The 23,714-nt window shown below is 44.1% G+C and overlaps 1 protein-coding gene across 2 annotated transcripts in view; it reads left to right on the top strand.

Moving 5' to 3' along the window:
* CFH (complement factor H) overlaps positions 1-17,097 on the top strand; it is a 36,242-nt gene extending 19,145 nt beyond the window's left edge. Inside the window, exons 10-22 of one of the 2 annotated variants that reach the window (XM_026854388.1) lie at positions 1,321-1,497; positions 2,591-2,770; positions 2,935-3,108; positions 4,708-4,890; positions 6,204-6,383; positions 10,304-10,510; positions 11,114-11,290; positions 11,958-12,134; positions 13,162-13,338; positions 14,848-15,030; positions 15,735-15,935; positions 16,244-16,441; positions 16,582-17,097. In XM_026854388.1, the coding sequence (XP_026710189.1) occupies positions 1,321-1,497; positions 2,591-2,770; positions 2,935-3,108; positions 4,708-4,890; positions 6,204-6,383; positions 10,304-10,510; positions 11,114-11,290; positions 11,958-12,134; positions 13,162-13,338; positions 14,848-15,030; positions 15,735-15,935; positions 16,244-16,441; positions 16,582-16,583 (2,216 nt within the window). In that variant the 3' untranslated portion in view covers positions 16,584-17,097. Of the gene's footprint in view, positions 1-1,320; positions 1,498-2,590; positions 2,771-2,934; positions 3,109-4,707; positions 4,891-6,203; positions 6,384-10,303; positions 10,511-11,113; positions 11,291-11,957; positions 12,135-13,161; positions 13,339-14,847; positions 15,031-15,734; positions 15,936-16,243; positions 16,447-16,581 lie in introns of both variants that reach the window. The other variant, XM_026854387.1, reaches the window with a different exon arrangement.
* The last annotated feature ends 6,617 nt before the right edge of the window (positions 17,098-23,714 follow it).

The following is a 23,714-nucleotide window of genomic DNA, read 5'->3' as shown; positions in this document are numbered from 1 at the left end:
GTGAAATCGTGTTATAGCTGTGCAGTAATGTAATAAATAGTAATCCTTCCCCTTGCACAGCCTATGTGTAATTTGTCTCCTTTCAGCCTATCACTATGCCACCTGGTCCTTTTTTCTCTTTCTTCCTTTTCAGTTGGCATCATACTGGAGGGGGGGACGAATAGCAAGGTTACCTCTCCTAACTCTATTTCTAGCTTTTGTTCTGACTTGCACCAAGCCTGAAATTGCTAGAATGTCTCACAGGAACTTTAAATACTTCAGATAATGATTTCATATGGACAAAAGAAATAATTTAACCTAACTTTTCTTGAACTGTAAAAATGTTTTTTAACAATACCACCCTGATGGAGACATTAACCATAGCATGTTTTGGACCACCACCCACTGAGATTTTGATATAGCAATAAGCAAGCAAAATAAAATTTTATGTTGCCTAGTATTGGGCAATTATGGTTATCACTGGTATAAACACCAAAAAAAAGGATGTGAAATTTAAACTTCTGAAGCTGTTGCACTGAAGTATCATTAACTCTGCTCCCAACATTCAAATGCATCCTCAAATTCTTTTTTTTCCATATCTTTATTTATTTGACTCTCTAATGTGCAAATATTGCTCTTTGTTGTAGTGTTAATTTCTTAAAATGAAGAAACTCCTTCACAGAGTGATCTCTTAGTAAAGAATTTAGTATACAATGGAAGTTTTCTTTCAGAATGGAAGACCATAACATCCAACCAAGACTACTGATTTCCATCCATTTAGACTGTCTTAAACAATGTATTCCAAGTGATGTGAAATCAGTTGCAATATTGGGTCTGTCTGCACTAGTGTTTTAGTGTGCAAGAAGGGGTCCTTTGCTACAAATTTGCTTTAGCCCTGCAGTATGTGCACCCTGAATGATTTCTCTTTGGTAGAACTGAGGTGGTACCTGCACACCATGGTGATCTCTGGATCACCATGGTGATGCAATACGGACAGAAGGTCCTCTTTATGCATGCATAGTGCTGTGCATGCCCAACATGAATTTCATTTCTAGTGAAGACCAGATATGGACATACAGTTCTGGAAACTTGCAGGACTGCTGCAAATCAAACTCCTGTCCATCCCTGTTTGTGCTGCACAAGTTGGTAACTGTGAATTTTGACTGTTCACTTTCCAGTAGTCCCCTCAGGAAGAAAATTCAATGCAGAAGCAGAAATTCATGTGCTCCTAAAAATGTCCTAAATCCCACTGCTGCTTCATTTGTCCTTCTTCTTCCGTGTATTATAAGCATGTAGTTTAGCAGTGTTTTACTTGGAGTAAATTCTGTCTATCTCTTTCAGAAAAATGCCAGAATATCAATTTTGAAAATGGTTATTTCACCTTGAGAAAGACAACATTTAATTTACAGGAGAAGGTCACCTATAATTGTATTACTGGCTTTGTAACTCCAGAAGGCCAAGAAACAGGAGTGATACAGTGTCAAGAGAATGGCTGGACTCCACCTCCAAAGTGCATCAGTGAGTAGCATTGAGGCTTCGGAGCTCTCTATCATTGTCACTGGAGCAGACATGTTGTCCTATGTTCTCAGATTTTTGACATCTAGATTGGTAGAGTTTTCTTACTGGGCAGAGGGAGATTCAAACAGAGAACTGATCCTCCAGAGATTAACCTTTCTGGGGCTCCAAGAAATAGAGAAAACATAAAGGAAGTGAGTAAGGTGGGAAAATATCTACTTTCTTCTAGGTGAGCTATCTTTTTGGACCTCCATAGCAAGAAGGAGATGGTAATCACTGACCTCCCCAGTGATTCTTACCTGATACAAGGTGCCTATGCCCAAAGTCACTCCCAGTTCTCCCGCCTTTCACACATGTGAGGGAAGATTTTTTAAGAAATGCTTGTGAACCAAGGGATTTTGCCAAGAACTTTAAAAGTGCCCAAAATAGAGAAAAATGGGATTCATAATATTATCACTATGCATAAAAAGCACGATGCGTATGTCTGCTCTGATGTTTAAAAGTACATTTGTGAAAAACAAATGTGCTTTTTCCTGAACGTACTTTTTCCTGAAAATACCTCCATACTGCTGTTGTCTTTCTCATCTTAAAAGTTCCTTCTTCTCCTGAACAGATAGTCAGATAGTGTCAGACAGTAAAAGAGGAGCCTTAATCTTCCAGTGTTATGATGCTGAGGCTCGTAATATTGACCACTTTACTGATATTTTATCTTGTCCTTTTATTTCAGTCTGCTTTTACCTCGTATTTTGCAGCACTTTTCTGATGCACTCACAGATGACAATGGGAAACAGGAGTACAAACTGTTTGTTATGACACTGATAATAATAATGTGTAGCAGAAGGAAAGGAAGTGAATCTAAGGGAGAAATACTTATGCTAGATATTACTTCTAGATGCATATTGCTGAAGATTAACACAATGGATATTAGGTGTATATGCTACAGAGGATATTCTATGTTCATATTCTGGCAATGCAGAACTTCTAGTTTCAAATATACTCAGTAGACTGGCACCCACTAAAGCATCTACAGAAATTATGATTCCAAAGGGCAGTGTTTCTGGATCACAAAATGCACTAACTTTGCTTTATTCTACAGAATCATGTAAAACATCTCATTTGGACATTTTGATTTACCACACAAATAAAACTATGTTCATGCCTGAAGATACAATTGAGTATGCATGTTTGGAGGGATATCAAACTGCAGATAAGATGCCAACTGGTACCACGAGGTGTGGCATAAACGGTGAATGGAGTCCAACGCCCCAGTGTCTTGGTGAATATTGTTATGTTTGCGCTTGCCAATCAGTGTAACTCTGTATACACTGTATGAAGCTTTTTTCTTTAAGACTTTCTTTGGTTTTGTTCTAATCAGTAGCATTTCATGTATTTTGTGTATGTAGGACATACACTATATCTTAAAATATTTTGTCTTTGTAGCAATAGAATGTGAAATGCTGGAATTGCCCAATGGAGATTTTTCTCCTAAGGAAGGTAAATACCGCAGTGGAGATGTTGTGAAATTTACCTGTGCAAACAATTACGTAAGAGTGGGACCTGCCTCTACTCAGTGCTATTATTTTGGATGGTTTCCATCACCACCAGTGTGTAAAGGTAATTCTTCTGTTAACTTTACTGTAGCAGGAAATAGATGAAAATGTCTGGGTCCTGGAAACTTCTGTGGACACCTTCTATAAGCTAGTCTTGCTCCCAAGAACAACTATCCCATCTTTGTTTCTAAAAGGGCAGGAACTGATCCTCTTTGAATCATTTCAGAGTGTTTTGCTGTTTCATGTGAAAGATTCTGAATGGTTGAACTTTCAGTGCTGAACTTTGTTAGCTTTAGTTGTGCTAGATGGAGTTCTGCAATAACTGAAAGTGAGCTGGTAAATAGCTTGTGCAAAATTTCATTCAGGTTATTGACTGTAATGTATGAAAAATTATTTCTTATTCAAAAAGACATAAATAATGTGCAATATGGCAGCTAGGAGTGAATAATTTGAGTAATGTCCTCTCTTACTGTATCCTAAATGTCCTAAGTTTTGCCACTGCCTAATGTTGATACCCATCTGATAGTGTACCCTATGTACCTTTTTCTGATCACATGATGTTGAAGGAAAAACAAATATTTGGGAGATGACACAGAGCTGGACCCAAGCAAAAGAAACTCAGTGAAGGGTTTTCCCTGTGAAATTCCTCAGCTTCATCCAGTAGAATGAACAAACTCATGCAGAAGGGAAGATATGCTCCTATTCTTATCCTTTGTTTATGTCTCTGTATGCTACTTTGCTTTTTAAAAATCTACTGGGAATTAAAAATAGTATTAATAGCCACAACGCACTAGGTTTATCTCATCCTCACCATTTGTATGTGGATTAGCCCTTTTCATTTCTGATCATTAGTTTTCTCATCTTCCTATTTAGTTCTGTGGTGCATACATTGAACAAAAGTGATGTCTTTTTAAAAGATATCAATCAAAGCCCTTTCCTAAGAGAAAGAAAAAATTGCATTTGAGTCAGTAATTTAAGAAAAAAGCAATACTGAACAAGGAGTCTAGTTTGGGATAAATTTCTCCAGCACTTCACTTACCTTTAACAGAGTACAGTTTATATTATAGCCAATTCTTGGTCCCCCCTTTCTTCAGAAGTGATTCTATATTCATCAGTGATTTCCGTACACTGTACCTTTATTTACAGTTATGTTGAGGATTTAATCTGGCACAAACCACAGACTGCTGAGCTTTCACAAGTAGCTTCTGTTCTGGCTCAGCAAATCACCAGTCAGGGCCACAAGATCCTTCCACGGGAGATTGATACCTGATATATACTCAGCGTGTAGTAGTACTTCCTTTATGCTCCTGTTTCTACAAGCAAAAGAAGGTTTCTCATCTTGCTACCTTTTTGATAGTTTTAGGGAAGAAAAGAATGCTTAGTTTTTATATTATTTCCTACACTCAACAAAAGGGATCCTGTCAACAAAAAAAATAATTGCTTTGTGAGTGAAAACAGTCCCTGCTTTAGATAGCTGGAACAAAAAATCATCCTGTTTCTGTAATCTAGGAATCTATCAAGTTACTTCAAACTACAGTAAATCAAAAACCACTTTAACATGGACATGCATTAGGAAACTGATGACCTCTTCGTCAGTGGATGCATATGTACATATCATCTGAATTAAATCTATTTTTTAGCTCTTTTTGTTGTTTTTTTTCAGATCCATCTCCTCAGTGTGTGCTTCCAATGGATGTTGAGCTTGTGCAGAATGGTCAACTTCCCAAGCCAAAAGAGAAGACTGGGTTCAATAAAGTTATACGTTTTATGTGTACATCAGGTGACAGAACTGTTAAACAGGCAACTTGTGTGTCTGGAAAATGGTCACCAGAGATTGAATGTTCAGGTATGTTTTCAGATTTGCATACAATTTCTTTTTTTTTTTTTTTTTTTTAAACATAGGAGTGATAAATGCTCATTATTAAAGCTTCTTAGCATTGTCACTATTCTGAAATAGAAAGTTTACATGCTTATATATGTGCTTACTCAATTATCTGCTAAAGGATAGTCATGAATAATTGTGGGAATCATTTGAACAGTTAACTAGGTTTGGAAACACACTATTTTAGTGAGGCAGACTTAATGATCTCTACTCTGACAAATGGAACAGTTTTCACTGTCATTTCTGATGTGAGAAAAGATGCAATGAAAAATTTAAGCTTGGTTCATCAAAACGGCTTTACCCTGGTGCAAATGAGAGTAGACATAGCTCAAGCTCATCTGAGTTCCTTTATTTCCTGTAAACATTCAAAGTTTCTCTATTCCTGACTTTTCTTTTTTTACCTTCCATTTTTTCCAATTGCTTCCTAGTGAAACAAGAAGAAAAAAAGCTGGGTTGGCCAATTCAAAAGCACAGACCTAGAGGAGACTGCCCTTATATAATACACACCAAAGGTCGGATGCCTGCAGGACTGCCTTTATGTATAGCAGAGCAGGGTATTACCTGTAGAAGGCATGATTGTAAAACAATCATTATCTCAATGCCTGCTTAGATTATGTCAGATTCATGGGCAATGATGTGTGGAAGTGGGAGAAGTACACATAGTGGCAATCACTCGAGGGAACATTCCTTCTCAAAATCAAGTGTCTCTATCTTCTCAGTTTTCTGGAACCACTAGAACCAATAAATCAAGCTCTGGAGGTCTCCTCCTTCCTAGATCTACCTCTTTCCTTCTGTTTTTCTTTCCTTTGACAGGAGCAGCCCTTTGTTCCTTGAGTGACAAAACTGAAGTTTATTTCTTTGTTTCCTTTTGTCATCCTCATTTAGCTCTGTTACCAGTTACATCTGAAGAAAAAACAACAAAACAAGAACCCCAGAAGTTGGTCCAGTTTTCCTAAAGTAGTTCACCATACAGAGGGGAACAGGGAAAGCACACAAGCGTGAGCAGCTGTGTGTAAGGGAAAGGAGGGACTGCAAGAAGCTCCATCTTAGATTGGTGTAGGCAATTGTGACTGTCTTTTCTATGAGTTTGAAAGTGTATGAGCATCTGAAGGCAGGTCTGGTGTTTCTGAAGCGGAACATAATGATTATGATATTAATTCAAGTTTGAGATGACTACTGAAGAATTATCTAATGCCAGAGTTTTGTTGGTTGTTCATGTTGTAATGGGTGGTGAACTGTTACACTTTATCTTATGATCTATTATAACATGTTCTTAGCTGAAGAGAGTGCATGCCCACCTCCGCCTCAGCTTCCTGATGCTCGACAGATAAGCGTTGGAAGAAATTACAAGAATGGGAGTAAAATATCTTTTTCATGTCTCAACGGTTTCCAGCTCATCGGTGTAAATGAAATAACATGTATAGAAGGGAAATGGCAATCACCACCTTACTGTGTGGGTCAGTAGTGTATTTTTTTAAATTTATTTTATTATTAATTTCTGTGTTATGAATTTACAGTCATCATTACCAGGGGGGTGATATTATTTATGTTAAGATTATCATGAATAGGTAACTGCATAAAAGCAATAGCATATAAGTTACTAAAGAAAACGCAGTTAACTAGCTGCTGGACAGTAAATCCTTTTATTTACACAGACTTATCTAAGATGGCATATAAAACTTTCAGGTAGTCCCTCAAGATCTCTGTGTTTGGTTAGTATGTTGCAGAAGAGAATCTCAGATTTGACTGGGGGCCTTTAATAGTATTCTAAAACAAAAACAAAAACAAAAACAAACAAACAAAAAAATCAACCACCCAACACATTTAGTTGTAGTAGTAGCAATCTTTGGGTTTTTTAATTTTTATTCTTTCTTGATTTTTCCCCTTCTCTTTTTGTGGCTTCTTCCTGTAATAGAGGTATAAATGATATGGCATAGCTCAGACCATCTACTCTAAGTGCTGAGGAATCTGTCATCCAATTACTAAAATAGAATCACAGAATCATCTAGGTTGGAAAAGACCTTGAAGATCATCCAGTCCAACCACTGACCTACACTAACTGTTCTCAACTACACCATATCCCTCAGCGCTATGTCAACCCAGCTCTTAAACCACATCCAGGGATGAGGACTCCACCACCTCCCTGGGCAGCCCATTCCAACACCTAACAACCCCTTCTGGAAATAAATGCTTCCTAATATCCAGTCTAAACCTTCCCTGATACAACTTGCGGCCATTACCTCTTCTCCTGTCACTTACTACTTGGTTAAAGAGACTCATCTCCAGCTCTCCGCAACCTCCTTTCAGGTGGCTGTAGAGGGCGATGAGGTCTCCCCTCAGCCTCCTCTTCTCCAGACTAAACACTCCCAGTTCCCTCAGCCACTCCTCATACGACCTGTGCTCCAGACCCTGCACCAGCTTCGTTGCCCCTTTCTGGACACGCTCGAGTAACTCAATGTCCCTTTTGTAGTGAGGGGCCCAAAACTGAACCCAGGAATCGAGGTGCGGCCTCACCAGTGCCGAGTACAGGGGTAAGATCCCTTCCCTGTCCCTGCTGGCCACGCTATTGCTGACAAAAGCCAGGATGCCCTTGGCCTTCTTGGCCCCCTGGGCACACTGCTGGCTCCTGTTCAGCTGGCTGTCAATCAACACCCCCAGGTCCCTCTCTGACTGGCAGCTCTCCAGCCACTCCTCCCCAAGCCTGTAGCGCTGCTGGGGGTTGTTGTGGCCCAAGGGCAGCCCCCGGCATTTGGCCTTATGGAAACTCCTCCAGTTGGCCTCAGCCCATGGCTCCAGCCTGTCCAGGTCTCTCTGCAGAGCCTCCCTACCCTCGAGCAGATCAACACTCCCACCCAACTGGGTGTCATCTGCAAACTGACTGAGGGTGCACTCCATCCCCTCGTCTAGATCATCAGTAAAGATGTTAAACAGGAGTGGCCCCAACACCGAGCCCTGGGGAACACTACATGTGACCGGCCATCAATGAGGTTTAACTCCACTCACCAAAACTCTTTGGGCCCAGCCATCCAACCTGGTTTTTACCCAGCGAAGCATGTGCTGGAAAACAGCTTGGTGAGCACCCCAGCCATCTCCTTCAGCACCCTCGGGTGTATCCCATCCATTTCCATACACTTGTGTGTGTCTATGTGATGCAGTAGGTCACTGACTGTCTCCTCCTGGATTGTAGGGGAGTTGTTCTCCCAGTCTCTGTCTTCTGGCTGAGAAGGCTGGATTCCCTCAGAACAACTAGTCTTGTTGTTAAAGAGGAAAGAAGGCATTAAGTACCTCAGCCTTTTCCTCATCACTATTTGTCATGTTTCCTCCTGCATCTAACAGGGGATGGAGGCTCTCCCTGGTCTGTCTTTTGCTGTTGAATTACTTATAGAAACATTTATTTTATCTTTGACCTTTGAAGCCAGACTAATTTCTAGCTGGGATGTAGACCTCCTGATTTCCACCCTGCATAGCCTCACAGCCTCTTTGTAATCATGGCTAGCCCCTTCTTCCAAAGGCCATATACTCTCCTTTCCTCCCTGAGTTGCAGCCAAAGCTCCCTGTTTAGCCAGGGTGGTCTTCTCTGCTGCTGGCTCCTCTTGCAGCACCTGGGGACTGCCTGCTCCTCTGCCATTAAGACTTTCTTCTTAAAGAGTCCCCAGCCTTGCTGGACCCCTGTACTCGTCAGGACCATCTCCCAAGGAATCCCGTCAAGCAGGTGTCTAAACAAGTCAAAGCCAGCCCTTTATAAGTCCAGGGTGGCAGTTCAGCCTCCCCCTCCTGGCCTCTCTGAGAATAGAGAACTCATATTTTCATGATCGCTGTGCCCTAGTTGGCCTCCAACCACCACATCATCCACCAGTCCTTCTGTGTTCACAGAGAGCAGAATCAGCATGGCACCTTCTCTTGTGAGTTCACTCACCAGCTGTGTCAGGAAGCTATTTTCCTCACATTCCAGGAATCTCCGGGACTGGTCCCACTCTGAAGTGTTGTATTTCCAGCAATGTCTGGGAAGTTAAAGTCTCCCACAACAAGAAGGGCAAGCGATCGTGATATTTCTGCTAAGTGCCTGTAGAATATTTAATCCACCTCTCTGTCCTGGTTGGGTGGCCTATAGCAGACTTTTACTAAAACATCTGCCCTGTTGGCCTTTCCCCGGATTCTAACACAAAGACACTCCACTCTGTCTTCACTACACCTGTGCTCAAAGCAATCTTAACAGTCCCTAACATACAGCACCACCCCACCGCCTCTCCTTCCTTTTCTATCCCCCCTCAAGAGCTTGTAGCCATCGATTGGCACACTGCAGTCATGGGAGACATCCCACCATGTCTCTGTGATAACCACTGTGTCATTTTCCTGTTGCATCATGGCTTCAAGCTCCTCCTGTTTGTTACCCATGCTGTGTGCATTGGAACACATGCACCTCAGATGGGCTGATGTCCCCAGCATCTTTCTGCATTAATATTAATGTTGCAGCTCATATCTTGTAAGCAGAAGTTCATTAAATGCTCAAATAAAGTGTTTTCAGAAATGAATAGGAAATAGCCAAGCACAGGGCAAATGAGGTGCCAGCTGGTGACTGATGTGCACAACATGCCAACCACGTGTGTTCTTAAACTGAAAAATTCTCGTGCCATGTGGTTCCTTTTCTTCTGCATTGCCTGTGAGTTTCTATTTTTGGTGATGTGGCAGACATAGAGAAGGATAACCAGAAAAAAAATGTTTGAGCTGTTCATAAAACAACTTTTACTGAAATAAAACTCCCAGTTACAGAACAGGAACTTTGACTGTAACTAGATCTTTTGTATTGTGGAATTTTGAGCAATCATATGCTTTCAACTTGATGTGTCAACTAATAAAACCTAATTTATTAACAACTAAGAATGCATATAAAATATAACTGAGGTCCACCCACTCTTCAGTAGCATAGGAGAGGAAAGCATTGGGACAGCTCTGACTCAGGAGGGCTTCATAGAGTAATCCATTGTCCGTCAGGACATTGGTACCACCTTATTAATGGTGGAAAAAATTAGTAGCTAACATTCTAAAAACTCACTTTCAGTATCCCAAAGCAAGATAATGTCTCTTCTATTTCTCTGCCTAGGAAATTTTCCCTGTTCTTGATGCTAAACTGTATCTGTAACTCCTTGGTATGAGCTAGAAAATGGCTTTAATTTGGTTCAAATGAAGAGAGAGAAACCCCATGTAGGAGGGAAAGGGGAGAGAGGCTTTGTTTATCTTAGACATTTCTTCATCTTCAAGTAATTTAATTTGTGTTTCGATGATTTTTTTTTTTTCTTTTCAGTTTTAGACAGCATATGTCACTGGAATATAAATTGTCTTGCATTATTATTTCTCTGTGTCTTCTGTATTTTTTTAGAAAGACCATGTTTGCCACCGCGACCTGTAGAATGTGCTGATGTTCCTAGGCTGGAAAATGAAAACTTAAAAGTTAATAGAGAAGGGAAAACATTTTATCTGTCTGGTGCTAAATTTAAGTATGTTTCTCGTCCTGGATACAAGTTCAATGGACTATCAGAGATAACTTGTTCTAAGGGAAACTGGACTCCAGCTCCTGCATACTTCAGTAATATCAAAAAATACTTTTTCTGAGAGAATTAAGCAATGAAATGGAACGAATTTTTAACCAGATCTTGACTAGTAAGGGCCAGTAACTCCCTATTTTGCTGCGGAATCTTATCATCCCTCATGGGTGTGTTCAGAGCAATCCTGATTGGATGCAGGACTGACTTTTTGAAAGCAGCTTAGTTTTTAAATATTCCTTTGTGTTCTTGCAATCTTTGTTCTGTTCATATCTCTGCCAGGTGCGTCCTGTGCACGTACTCATTAATCCAAGCATCTGTTTTCTACAGAGCACACTAGGGACTAGGAGTTGCTTTGGTGCTTCAGTGATGGAAACCACTTTGTGGTAGTAAGGGACAGAAGCCTTTATTGACATTTTCAAGCATGGTTAGAAACAGGATCTAAATATTCCAGAGATGGAGGTCCGTGCCTATATAAGGGAATGCCTTATTTAATTTTCCGTATGCTACCTTTTATGTAAAATCCACTGTCAGCAGGTGACGATGCTGACGATAGAGAAAGCTCTCTAAGCGACTGTTTGTATAAACATACACTCATTCTGTGTGTATCACATTAGCACAGGCATCAGCTTTCTGTATCTTTTCAGAAATGCCATGTGGAAGCATTCCAAAAGTTGCCAATGCTCAAACTGAAGGCAGAAACAAGGAAATTTATGAGCCTGGTGAAACAGTTCACTACCAGTGTGATGCAGGGTTCCTGATTTTTGGTCCTCCAGAAATTATTTGCAGGGAAGGAAACTGGACAGCACCGCCGTTCTGTGAAGGTATAGGTTCTACTCCTAAGAAGTCTATGACCCTTCTTAGTCTTACAGGTTGTGAATTAAAATAATGTCAGCTCAGGCATGCAGGTGCGTCAGGCCAATAGAGCCAATGCGTGACTTGCTTTGAATGGGCTCCGACAACCCCTGTTTTTCTGGCTCCTGAGAAACAAGCAGCAGGGTAGATCAACCAAGACATCGTTTCTCCTATGGGCTGAAGCTTGTAGGTGAAACTTATCTCTCTGCTGAAATCAAGCAGGCAGAGGGTTATGGAAGAATGGATGCTGGCTGCAAAGGCAGAGATAGCTGGTAGAGTAATGTATCTTCTTTTCATATCACAAAGAGCGTCAGTTGCTGAAAGTTGCCTTCAAATAGTAGAGAAACTACTTCAGCTCTCCAACCCTTTGGCACACAGTGCTGCACAACACCCATCTGCACATTTGGCTGATCTCTGCAACTCCTTTGCTCGTTTTAGTCACTCTAGGCAAAACTAGTATTACGTGGTGAAGCACTGCAGAGTGAAGACCATTATATCTTCCTTTTCTACCTGCAGAAAATGATCTGCATTACGCAAACCATTTTTGCTCATCAGGAGCAATGGTGCTCTGCAATGCAATGTTCTGTGATCGTCATATTGCTGCACTGCTGTTCTTACACGCCCCTCTCTCTTCAGATGTTAGCTGTGGAGCTGCACCTGAAATTCCCAATGCTTATATTACAAGCACTCAGCAGGAGAGGTACCTGCCCGGTGCCAGACTGCAGTATGAATGTGAAAGCAATTTCCAAATGATGGGTGGAAATTATGTCACTTGTACAAATGGAGAGTGGTCCCAGGCACCAACCTGCAGAGGTAGGAATCTGTGCTTTCATCTTGCCTGTAGCATAGGGGGCAAGGTTTGTTTACCTACACACTCTAAAGGCTTTACTTTTTCTACTTCTGCTTTCTTTGTGTATCCCAACTTGGTACTCGCAACTGCTTCTTTGCACAGCACTTTAATTTAGCTTGATGCCTCTAAAAACGCTGGGGATATGTTCAGCAGCAGCAAAGACGTCTTGAAGAAGCCATGCCTAAAAGGTGCTGCTCTGTCATTCTCCGGAGTAGTGCTGGTATTTCCCCAGAGTCTGCCACTTCAGCGACCTCCAGTAGAAAGAGATGTACGGGCTCCTCTGTTCTGTTCCAACCTGTCTGGGAGTTTCTGAATGGAAGAAGCAGTGCAGGAGAGAAACAGCCGTTCTTCTCCAGGGCTGCATTCTGACCGGCGCAGATCCCAGCAGAGACTCGGATCTAGACCATGTACGCTCTGCTGGGGCCATGAAGTGGGAATAGCATTCCTGTGACAGGGAACTTTGAGGAGCTGTGCTCCTGTCCCCTGCCCAAATCCGTGGCTGCAGGGTGAACAAGTGCTACCTGGCTTCCCACACCTCCCTGGAGCGGACGGCACTTACCGGTCCCTGGGCAGTGCAGGTTGACAATCTCCTCCCGTGCTGCCGGTCCTCCAGAGCTCCGCGATTCAGTAGAACGCCAGTTTGGCTGCTACCCCTGTGATGTCCAGGAATGCCAGGGCTCCCTGGGGAGGGACATGGGCATGCAGGAAGGCCAGTGTGGCTTCTTGCGACGTAAGGTGTAGCTGCAGAAACACCGGCTTTTTCTGGAAGCTGTCATTGACCCTGCCATCTCCTGAGAGTCCCAGAAAGAGAGTTCTGCTGCCACTGTCACCCCTCGTTGCTTTCTCCATGACAAATTCTTGGAGCTGTGACCCACTTGAGGCAGAAAATCTGGACAGAAATTGTAACAAGGTTGATTCCTTTAACTGTTGGCTGTATAGGGGAACACCTCAACGACTGCAGACGGGACTGCCACAGTGTCTTTTTTTCAGATGTGAGGTGTGACCCTCCTCCAGAAATTGCCGGTGGTAAAGTTGAAGGTGTTAAAAAGTCAAGGTATTTGCCTGGGGAAAGTGCTCACTATCAGTGCTGGCAAGGTTTTGTGATGGCTGGGGACTCCACCATATCGTGTCAGAATGGGACCTGGACAAAGCTGCCAAAGTGCAAAGGTAATTTCTCTCTCTCTTCAAACAGTCGCCTGTCAGTGAGATATCATGAAGGTGACTTAGTAGCATTTACTTCTCCAAATTTCATTCTCATTACTGTGCGCAAGCACAGCATAGCTGGTGCACTCAGGAAAAAGCCATTTTCCCAGGTATCAATTCAGGTGAGTTTACCAGCTGAGTGAGACAGGTGGCATCACTCAAAAGGGCCTGTTACAACCTGGACTGGGAGCCCAGGGAGTCATAAAGGTTCTGTGATCACCTCAGGTTCAATCAAGGTGAAACGACACCAAACGACCAGTTAAAGTGTTTTACTTGAGGTAAAAACAACTTCAGTTTGGAAAAGGATAATAAGCAAAGTGGTCTCTTACAAATCCATGAGAAAGAAAAATAAGGACAGGAAAGAAAAAAGAAAGGAGAGATAGAGTCAAAGAAATCCGGTCACCACCCCTGGATCCAGCACTGTCTCGGGTCCAGTAATCTTGGGTGGTGGGTGAGACGCAGCCCTTAGACTTCTTAGAATCTACTTTCTGTGCCTGCCTGATGAGAAGAGTGAGAGATTTTGTTGTCACTGTTCAACAGTGACCCACAGCTTCCCTGCTAGTTGACATCCAGACAGTGCAGATGATGCATTGCTATACTGAATGCCGTGGAGTCAAATCAGCTGTTAAACGGACTGAGGGTAGAATGTGATGTGCGAGCCAATAGCTAGGTGCTGTGTTGGTGCCTCCTAGGGTTTCATGAGTGCACTGAATAATATCATTTGTCCTCACTAGACATACAGAAAGTTTCAGCACAGGGACCAATGCAGCGGCATTTCCCTCAGCCAGCACCCATGTGGGAGCATCTGCAGAAACAGCAGGTGACTCAAGGCCAGGCTCCATATTGTGGCTCCAGAATGCAATGCCAAGTGCAGAGAGGCTCACTGCTGGTACCAAGGGATCTGGGTCTTCTCTGAAGATTTCCCCACGCAAGGTCCATTGTAAGGCCAGACTTGGCAGCAGCGTGGTGCTTGAATATTTATAAAAATCCATGAGGCAGCAGCGGTTCAGAATTGGCATGTGTGAGCTGCTCAGCGCTGTGAGAGGCACACAGAGCCCAGGGACTATTATCTCATCAGTGATCACAGTGGTGCGGTTTGGTGACAGTTGTTGCTGTTTGCAGTCAGATCCATTTTGTCACTGCTCAGGCAGTGTAGGGAGGAGGTGGGTGTCAGGCTCTTCTGCAGGAGCTGTGACAAACACTACACTGTTATGCAGGATGAGAGGAAGCGCTGCAGACAGCTGTAAGCACTTCAGCTGTGGACAAATGGGGTGGACTGGCACTTGTGAGTCCCGGCACTGGAGAAATGAGAAACTCTTGCTCTTTTTCACCTGCCAGGTATTTGGTTTTCTCTCTGCTTTCCTCCAGGTCTCTCAAAGTAGTGCCAACATACTGTCCAGTAGTGTTTGTAGCCAGGCCTCCATTGCAATTAAACTCTTGTGGCTTTCACTGTGATTGGGAATTTTCTTCCAGGGAAAGGTGGGAAATGTGGCCCACCTCCAGTTATTGAAAATGGAGACCTTCTTTCCTTCCCTATGCAAGAATATCCACAAGGTTCCATTCTGGAATACAAATGCCCAAGTCTCTACGTCCTGGAAGGATCTCAACATATCACCTGTACTGATGGGCAGTGGACAAGCCCCCCAGTTTGCCTAGGTAGGTTGAAGCACGTGCTCTGTGGCCAAACAGTGTGTCACTGCTCCTGTTGTTTGGTGTTTTTTCTTTTTTCTTTGTTTCTTCTTGAAGTTCGCTCATGTAGTCCCCTCTGCTGCCTGCTGTCTCTTGCCACCACAGTGATTTGGGAGGAGGGGAGTTTGTCTGAGGCCCGTAGTGTGAGGGGATCTCCATCACCGTGCCAGGCTCCCAAGTGCTCCCAAGTTAGGGATGCTGCTGTGGTCAACAGGCTGTGAATGGTGAGGATAGTTTGGAGCACATGGCAGTGCTGGGGAAACCTGGGTCTGCATCTGTGACGTGGCCATGAGGAAACCAATTTCAAGAAGTGCTGAGCAGAAGGGAAGGATGAATCTCAATAAAGACACGGGGAGGTTCTTTGGTGCCTGCTGACTTCCCCACCCGTGACTTGCCCTTTGTGACTGTCAGCATGAAAAGGCTTCTTCATAGCTCTGCGTGGGCACCTGGGGTCTCAGCCATGGTCTTCTTTCCCTTTAGCTTGGATGTGAATGTCTCTGTCACCAATAACAGATGGTCAGAGTAAATAGCTGGAACTGGGTTTTGATGCAAAGAAGGTTCTGTAGGTGCTAGGGGAAAATCTGTGAAGATTTACAGTCTCTAGGGGAAAAAAAATTTACCTGTGTTGAGTCTGTATAAAGTGATGACCCTCTTCTCTTGCCTTTTTCAAGTGGCCTGTACAGCATCTGAAGAAGTCATGGCCAGAAACAATATTGTGCTGAAATGGGTCGCAGCAAGAAAGCTGTATTCCAGATCGGGTGACTTTATTGAGTTTCGGTGTAAAAGAGGATATATGGAGGACCCAGCATCTCTCCCTTTCCGAGCACAGTGTATGAAGGGAACGTTAGAATATCCACACTGCAAGCCAGGAAGTAAGTCGTCTCCACTTTGGCCACAGCTTAGCTCCTGTGTTGTTGCATTTTTAGTGCTGAAGCTGGGGGAAAGACATTTAGGTTTCCTGGGAGAGCGCCTGGGGAGGAGCCAGGGAATGTGGGAGCATCCTTAGGCTGCAGGTGGTGAGGGGCAGTGTCCCCAAGAAGCTGTTGACTGCCGTACCCCCCAGCTGGAAAGGCAGCTGGGGAAAGGCCTCTCAGGGGCTCTCAGCTGGTCCCAACAGCTTCAGAGCATCAGTTGTCCAGTGGGAGGTCTACAGGCAAATAATAAAAGTACTTTTTTGCAGAGAACTGTACAGTGCATAAGAGGATTATGGAAAGGAACAATATTCAACTACAGTCATCAAGCTGGTTGAGCACTTCCACCTATTACACTGGGGATTATATTCTCTTTGAATGCAAACGGTGGTACCGACAAGTTTCACACCCTGAGAAATTTAGAGCAGAGTGTCTGGATGGAGCGATTAAGTATCCTACATGTGAATGTAAGTGCTGGGTGCCGAGGACACGGTGGGGGCTGGAGGAGGCAGCTTTACTGAAATTACCTGTCCGCTGCTCTGAGGAACCACCGCAGTGTCAGGCTTGGTCTTCACGCCTTTTCCCTTTTTTTCTATTTACATTGCAGAGGCATATTAATAAATGGCAGTGGCATGAAGGAGCCCAGCTGCGGAAATGAAAGATCCCTCAACTGACCAGTGATTGGAGCTCAGTTTTTCCTGGCCTGTCCTGTTTTGCTGTGCTTTGTTTGCAGTTTAGCCAGCGTTCTGTCTTGGAATTTGTTACTGCTTTTTCTTTTTATTATTGGCTGCTTGTGTTTACATTTTATCCATTTTCATAAATGTATTTACATTTTCTCCGTCTGAATGGTTGTGCTTGCATTTTATCCAATCTATATTGATCTCACTGTTACTTTTATTAACAATTGTGTCCTGAAATAGGGCTGGCTTTGGTGGCATTCTGAGATGAGAATTAAAGCCTGCAGGTACTTTGATCATCAACAAGTGGCGTGTGTTTGGCCTTGTCTGCTCCTAGCTTCTTCTCCATGCCCTTGCCTGGAAACTACCCTGGGGTCATGGCAGAGGTGAGTGTCCTGACGGCCTGATCAGGATGAGTAAGCGAGCAGAGTCTCCTTTACACAACTCCAGGAAGTCTCTAGATCACAGGCCCAGTTCTTATGGGGGACTTGAGCCTCATCTTGAGGGCAAGATGTTGAGATGCAAGTAATGGTGATTTCTGGATGGAGGAGAGGATGACTTCCTGGTCCAGGTCCTGGATGGGCCAACCTGCGCAGTGCACAGCTCCATCTGCTGTTCACTAACAAGGAAGAACTGTCTGGGGTTGTGGAAATCGATGGCAGTCAATCTTGGGTGTGGTGAGCATGTACTAACGGAGTTCATGATTCCGACGGGAGAGAGGAAAGCAAGTAGCAGAGTACAAACCAGATTTTTGCTTACTTGGGAAAGTAGTAGGTGGGATTGCTTGGGAGTGGTAGACAAGCCAGAAAATCTTACAGGTCTTGAAGGACAGAATCTCTCTCCCAAGCGCAAGAATACTTAATTCTGGTGCTCAGGAGGAAAAACACATTTACCAGAACTCTGGCTTGACTAATCAGGGACTTCACATAGATCTCTGAAGCAGAAAACAAATCACTGTGATTAGGAGAGTGAGGCAAAACCAGGCTACAAGGGGACCTGTCTGTGGCATTGATTTGGCATGTATGGACAGGGTTAGGAAAGCTGAAGTTCAACTAGAGTGACACTTGTAAGGGACATCAAGGGTTAGAAGAAGATATTCTATTGCTACACAGGCATTAAAGCAGTAAAGAAGAAAAATCTGGCCTGTCACTCAGTGGGGTAGGTGATTTAGTGACAGCTGCCCCACATGACGCTGAAGTACTCGATCCATTCTTTGTTCCAGCGTTCATCAGCAAGATGCTGTCTTCATTTCTGTAATCCACCACATTCTGTCCTCCTCTCACAGACAAACGTCCAGCATTATGCATATTTCTATAGGAAGTGGGGGCAGGCACAAAAGCACCTTGGAGTTTTGGCCACATTTATTGAGAACTAGTAAAGCCATTCTGCTGTGGCACTGATGCAGTGCTGGGGACATAACATTCATAGGGAATGCACCCTTGGGCCCCAAAAGCATTTGCACTCTTTGAAATTTGTTCTAGCTTAGCATTGTGTCTCTCTGTATCTAGTGAGGAGGTATGTCAAATAAGCAGAGGGTTAAAAAAAAAAAAGAAAAAAAAGGCTAATGTGGTGTTTTGGCCTTGGCTAAATGCCAGGTACCCACCAAGTCGCTCTATCACTTTCCCCCCTTCCCCTTTTTTTTTCTCAACAGGGCAAAGAGGGGAAAGAAAATAAGATAGGAAAAGTACCCCAACTCTTGTGGGTAAAACAAAAGCAGTTTTAATAGCAAAGCAAAGCAAATGTCTGCTTGCGGAAGCAAAAACAGAAAAGAGATTTATTCTCTCCTTTCCATGACCAGGCGATGTCGGGCCTTCTCAGGAAGCAGGGCTGCAATACGCGGAGTGGTTGCCTTGGAGGACCAAGGGTGACACTCCCCCCCACCCCCTTCCTCCTTTCTCCCAGCTTTATACTGAGCAGGCGTCATATGGTCTGGAACATCCCTTTGGTCAATTCGGGTCAGCTGTCCTGGTTGTGTCCCCTCCCAAGATCTTGCCCACTGGGGAATGGAAAATGTCGGAAAGAGCCTTGGTGCTGTGTAAGCACTGCTCAGCAGTAGCCACAACACCAGGGTGCTATCAACACCCGGCCAGCTCCCAGCATAAACCACAGCACCATGAGGGCTGCCATAAGGGAAAACCGATTCCAGTTCAGCCAGACCCAGTACAGTCTCCTCCCCTTATTCCATACCATTTACATCATGCTCAGGTCCCACAAAACACTCATTTATCCATTCTGTAAGCTTTCTTCACTTCTCCAGATATTCAGTGACTTGGCTCCATCTATCAAGATGGACATTCAGGACAGGAGCAGTATGTTTCACTGCTGGACTCCAGCACTGGCTAGGTTTGGGTCGTCATTGCACGCATCTGGTTCACTCTTCGTCATTCCTACTTCCTCCATCACTTCCTGCAACATGCAACTCACTCCACAGATTATTTTTCCTCCAAAGTTAAATGTCCTTGAGGAACACCTTGAGTAGCCCCATCCTCCCACATTACCCACCAAGTACACCCAGGTCCCTGAGCAAAAACAATCCCACAAGTGGGCTTGCCTTGTCCCATACTGCCTTCCCCAGCCATCTCCCTGTGTGTACTACAGGGACCTTATCTCCTCCCACAGCATGAAGGGGGTTTGTTTGGGCAGGACCAGGACAGTTAACAGATCCTCTGGTATTAATTAGCCAACTGGCTTTTGCTAAATTTATAGCCCAGTGCTTTCATCTCCCATTGTCCAATGCTCTCAACATAGTCTTCAACAGTCCATTGTATCTTTCATTCTTTCCAGATGCTTGTGGGTAATAAGGGATGTGATACACCCACTCAATGCCGTGTTTCTTTGCCCAGGAGTTTATAAGATTATTTTGAAAATGGGTCCCATTGTCTGATTCAATTCTTTTAGGAGTACCATGTCACCACAAAATTTGCCTTTCAAGACCTAAGATGGTATTTCAGGCAGTGGCATGATTTACAGGGTACGTTTGGAGCCAACCAGTAGTTGCTTCCACCATGGTGAGTATGTAGCGCTTGCCTTGGCATGTTCATGGCAGTGGTCCAAGACAGACAATTTGCCAGGCATCACCATATCGAAAACTCATCCATCGCCCTCTCTTCCAGGGAGACTTTACTCTTGTGGCTGGCTTGATTGCAGCACAAATTTCACATTCATGAGTTACCTGTGAGATGGCCTCCGTGGTCAGGTCCACCCCTTGGTCACAAGCCCATCTGTACGTTGCATCTCTCCCGAGATTCCCTGATATTTCATGGGCCCATGAGGCTACAAATAGCTCACCTTTGAGCTCCCAGTCCAGGTTCAGCTGAGCTACTTCAATTTTGGCAGCCTTGTCTACTTGGTCATTGTTTTGATGTTCTTCGGTGACACGTCTTTTGGGCACATGAGCATCTACATGACGTACTTTTAGAGCCACGTTTTCCACTTGGGCACCGATGTCCTGCCACAATGCAGCAGCCCAGATAGGTTTACCTCTGCGCTGCCAATTGGTCTTCTTCCACTCCTGTAGCCACCCCCACAGGGAGTTAGCCACCACCCAGGATTCTGTGTAGAGATATAGTACTGGCCACTTCTCCCGTTCAGCAATCTTTAAGGCTAGTTGGATCGCTTTTACTTCTGCAAACTGACTTGTCTTGCCCTCTCCTTCAGTGGCCTCAATGACTTGTCTTGTGGGACTCCACACAGCAGCTTTCCACTTCCGATGGCTTCCTACCACACAGCATGATCCATCAGTAAACAGAGCATAATGCCTTTCATCTTCTGGTAACTCGTTATATGGCGGTGCCTCTTGGGCACGAGCCACCTCCTCAGGCAACGCTCCAAAATCTCTACCTTCTGGCCAGTCCATGATCTCTTCCAGGATCCCTGGATGGTTGGGTTTTCCTAGTTGAGCTCGTTGTGTGATTAACGCTACCCATTTACTCCGGGTAGCACTGGTTGCATGGTGCGTGGAAGGGATGTTTCCTTTGATCGTCCAATGTAATACAGGCAATTGCAGTGCCAAGAGGAGCTGTGCTTCTGTACCAACAATTTCTGAAGCGGCTTAAATTCCCTCATATGCTGCCAGTATCTGCTTTTCAGTCAGAGTGTAATGGGCTTCTGATCCTCAATATCCCTGGCTCCAAAATCCTAATGGTCAACCTCGAGTTTCACCTGGTATCTTCTGCCAGAGGATCCATGTAAGTCCGTGCTCCCCAGTTGATGTGTAAAGCATATTTTGCACAGCTGGTCCTGTCTGAACAGGCCCAAGAGCTACCACCCGAACTATCTCCTGTTTGATGTGCTCAAAGTCTTGTTGTTGCTCAAGACCCCACTCAAAATGGTTCTTCTTTTGAGTTACTTGATAGAGAGGGCTCACAAGCTGACTGTAACCTGGAATATGCATCCTCCAAAATCCCACAAGTCCTAAGAAAGCTTGTGTTTCCTTCTTGTTAGTTGGTGCAGACATAGTTGCTATCTTGTTGACGACATCCATAGGCACATGGCAGCGTCCATCTTGCCATTTTATTCCCAAGAACTGAATTTCTTGTGCTGGTCCCTTGACCTTGCTTTTCTTTATGGTAAACCCAGCTCTCAGAAGAATCTCAGTTACTCTTTGTACTTTCTTGAATGCTTCTTCTGCTTCATTGCCCCACACAATGATGTCATCAATGTGTTGTAGATGTTTAGGGGCATCACCCTTTTCCAGTGCAGTTTGAATTAGTCCATGGGAAATAGTGGGGCTGTGCTTCCAGACCTGGGGCAGTTGATTCCAGGTCTACTGGACACCCCTCCACGTGCAAGCAAACTGTGGCCTGCACTCTTCTGCCGAAGGAATTGAAAAGAATGCATTGGAAATGTTGATTGTGGCGTACCACTTGGCTGCCTTTGACTCCAGTTCATATTGGAGCTCTAACATATCTGGTACAGACTCACTCAGTGGTGGAGTCACTTCATTCAGGCCATGATAATCTACTGTTCACCTCCACCCTCTGTCAGACTTTCGCACCAGCCATATTGGGCTATTGAAAGGTGAATGTGTCTTACTGATGACACCTTAGCTCTCCAGTTGATACATCAGCTCTTGGATGGGAGCCAGAGCGTCTCGGTTTGTGTGATATTGCCGTTGCTGCACGGTCCTTGTAGCAATTGGCACCTGTTGTTCTTCAACTAGCAACAGTCCCACAACAAAAAGATCTGAGAGGCCTGACAGATTAGGCAACTGTTTTACCTTCTCTGTGTTCACACTGGCCACACCAAAAGCCCATCGGTATCCTTTTGGGGCTTTGAAGTATCCCCTCTTGAGATAGTCAATGCCCAAGATACAAGGGCTTCTGAGCCAGTTACAATGGGATGTTTTTCCCACTTGTCCCTGGTCAAGCTAACCTCGGCCTCCAGTACTGACAGTTCTTGACATCTCCCTGTCACTCCTGAGATCCAGGTAGGTTCTGCCCCTCTATAACTTGATGGCATTAATGTACACTGTGACCCCGTGTCAATTAAAGCCTGGTACTTCTGTGGATTTGATGTGCCAGGCCATTGAATCCACACTGGCCAAAACACTCGTCATCTCTTTCCTCCTCCTGGATGGAGGCAGGGACCCTCTCTTCCTGTTCTTGGTTAGAGTATTTACTGTCTGACCCTTGCTGTGCCAGGCTGGAGATTCCTTCATCAGGGTCAAGGGAGGTCTCAGTCTTCCTGTATCTGGGAGACCGCTGATTACTTTCTTGTGGCTTTACACCAGCTACATTAACAACCTTCTTGGATGTCTTCTTCTTGGCAGGGGTCTTTCCTTGCAATTCATGTACACAAGCTTCCAATTTAAAGGTGGGTTGACCATCCCACTTCCTCATGTCCTCCCCCTGGTCATGCAGGAAGAACCAAAGTTTGCCACGTGTCATGCACCTGGGTTTCCCTTTCCCTCTGACTGGGGCGGAAGAGAACCGATTTCTTGGGTTGCTCCTAACATCCAGGGCACTTGCCCATAGAGATGAGGAGGTACCAAGACTATCTTCAAAGTTTTGAAGCCAGAGTCTGCCTTCACAGTCGGTGTACATCTTAGTCCTTCTCCTGCATCCATTTCTGAGTAGCACATCGCGGCCAAGCTGGCAGAATACAAGGATGGCGCACCTTTAATCACCTTCCTCCACATGGCCCGTGTGCATGGGACATCCTCTGGATTTTTAGGTGCTTCATCATTATCTGGATCACCATAGATGACTTCCAGTACTGCTAATTCTCTCAGGTACTGGACACCTTCAACTGCAGTAGTCCACTTCCCTGGGGTGTTGTCCATAAGATCTTCCTTGAAAGGATATCTTGCTTTAACACTTGAAAGGAGCCGTCTCCACAGACTGCAAATTGCGCTCTCTTTTCCAATTCCCTTTTCAATGCCTTGATTTCTAGCAAAGGAACCCAGATGTGCATTTGGGTGTACATACATGAAATTGAAATGCCCAGACATAGAAGTGTTCCTGTTCTTATTTATTGGTGTTAGATTGTTTTTCTCTTCCCCATTCACATCTGTCTTTTCTCCATGACCGTGATGGGTGAGTCATCCCTTCCTATCCTTTTGCAATTCCCGAGACTTTTCTTCATTCATGTCTCATTATGTTTAAGCTATACTTAGGGTATATGGGTCACAAAATAACTTTTGGAAATCTATTCCTGAAGGGTATTAGTAATCCCTGAGTTTTGGGCCTTGGAAACACAGTTCACCTTTTAAAGAAAATGAATTAGAAGACTTAAAGATACAATCACTAAGATGAACAGCAGATGCAGAAATAGGAAGTTGATCTAATTGGCTACATAAAGCAGACAGGATTGGGAAAGATGAGGTGGATCAACTGTCTATCCACTGCTTGTACGTAAATTGATTTGAGGCATATTAATTTTAACATACAGATGCATTGGAAGTCCTTTTGCTGGCATCTGAAAAAACACATGCGTGGATAAAGCTACATGTGTTTTTAAAGCTTGTGTAAAACTAATGCGTGAATGTCTGGGACAGACACGGTGAGGGAGGGAAGAGAGAGAAATGCCAGAGGAGGGGGAGAGAGAGAGAAATAAGGGGGGG

The sequence above is a fragment of the Athene cunicularia genome, assembly GCF_003259725.1.
Source record: "Athene cunicularia isolate RWA chromosome 8 unlocalized genomic scaffold, athCun1 chr8_part1, whole genome shotgun sequence".
Classification (NCBI taxonomy): domain Eukaryota; kingdom Metazoa; phylum Chordata; class Aves; order Strigiformes; family Strigidae; genus Athene; species Athene cunicularia.
Note: the sequence above shows the minus strand (reverse complement) of the source record. Positions and strands in the feature narration are given on the sequence as shown.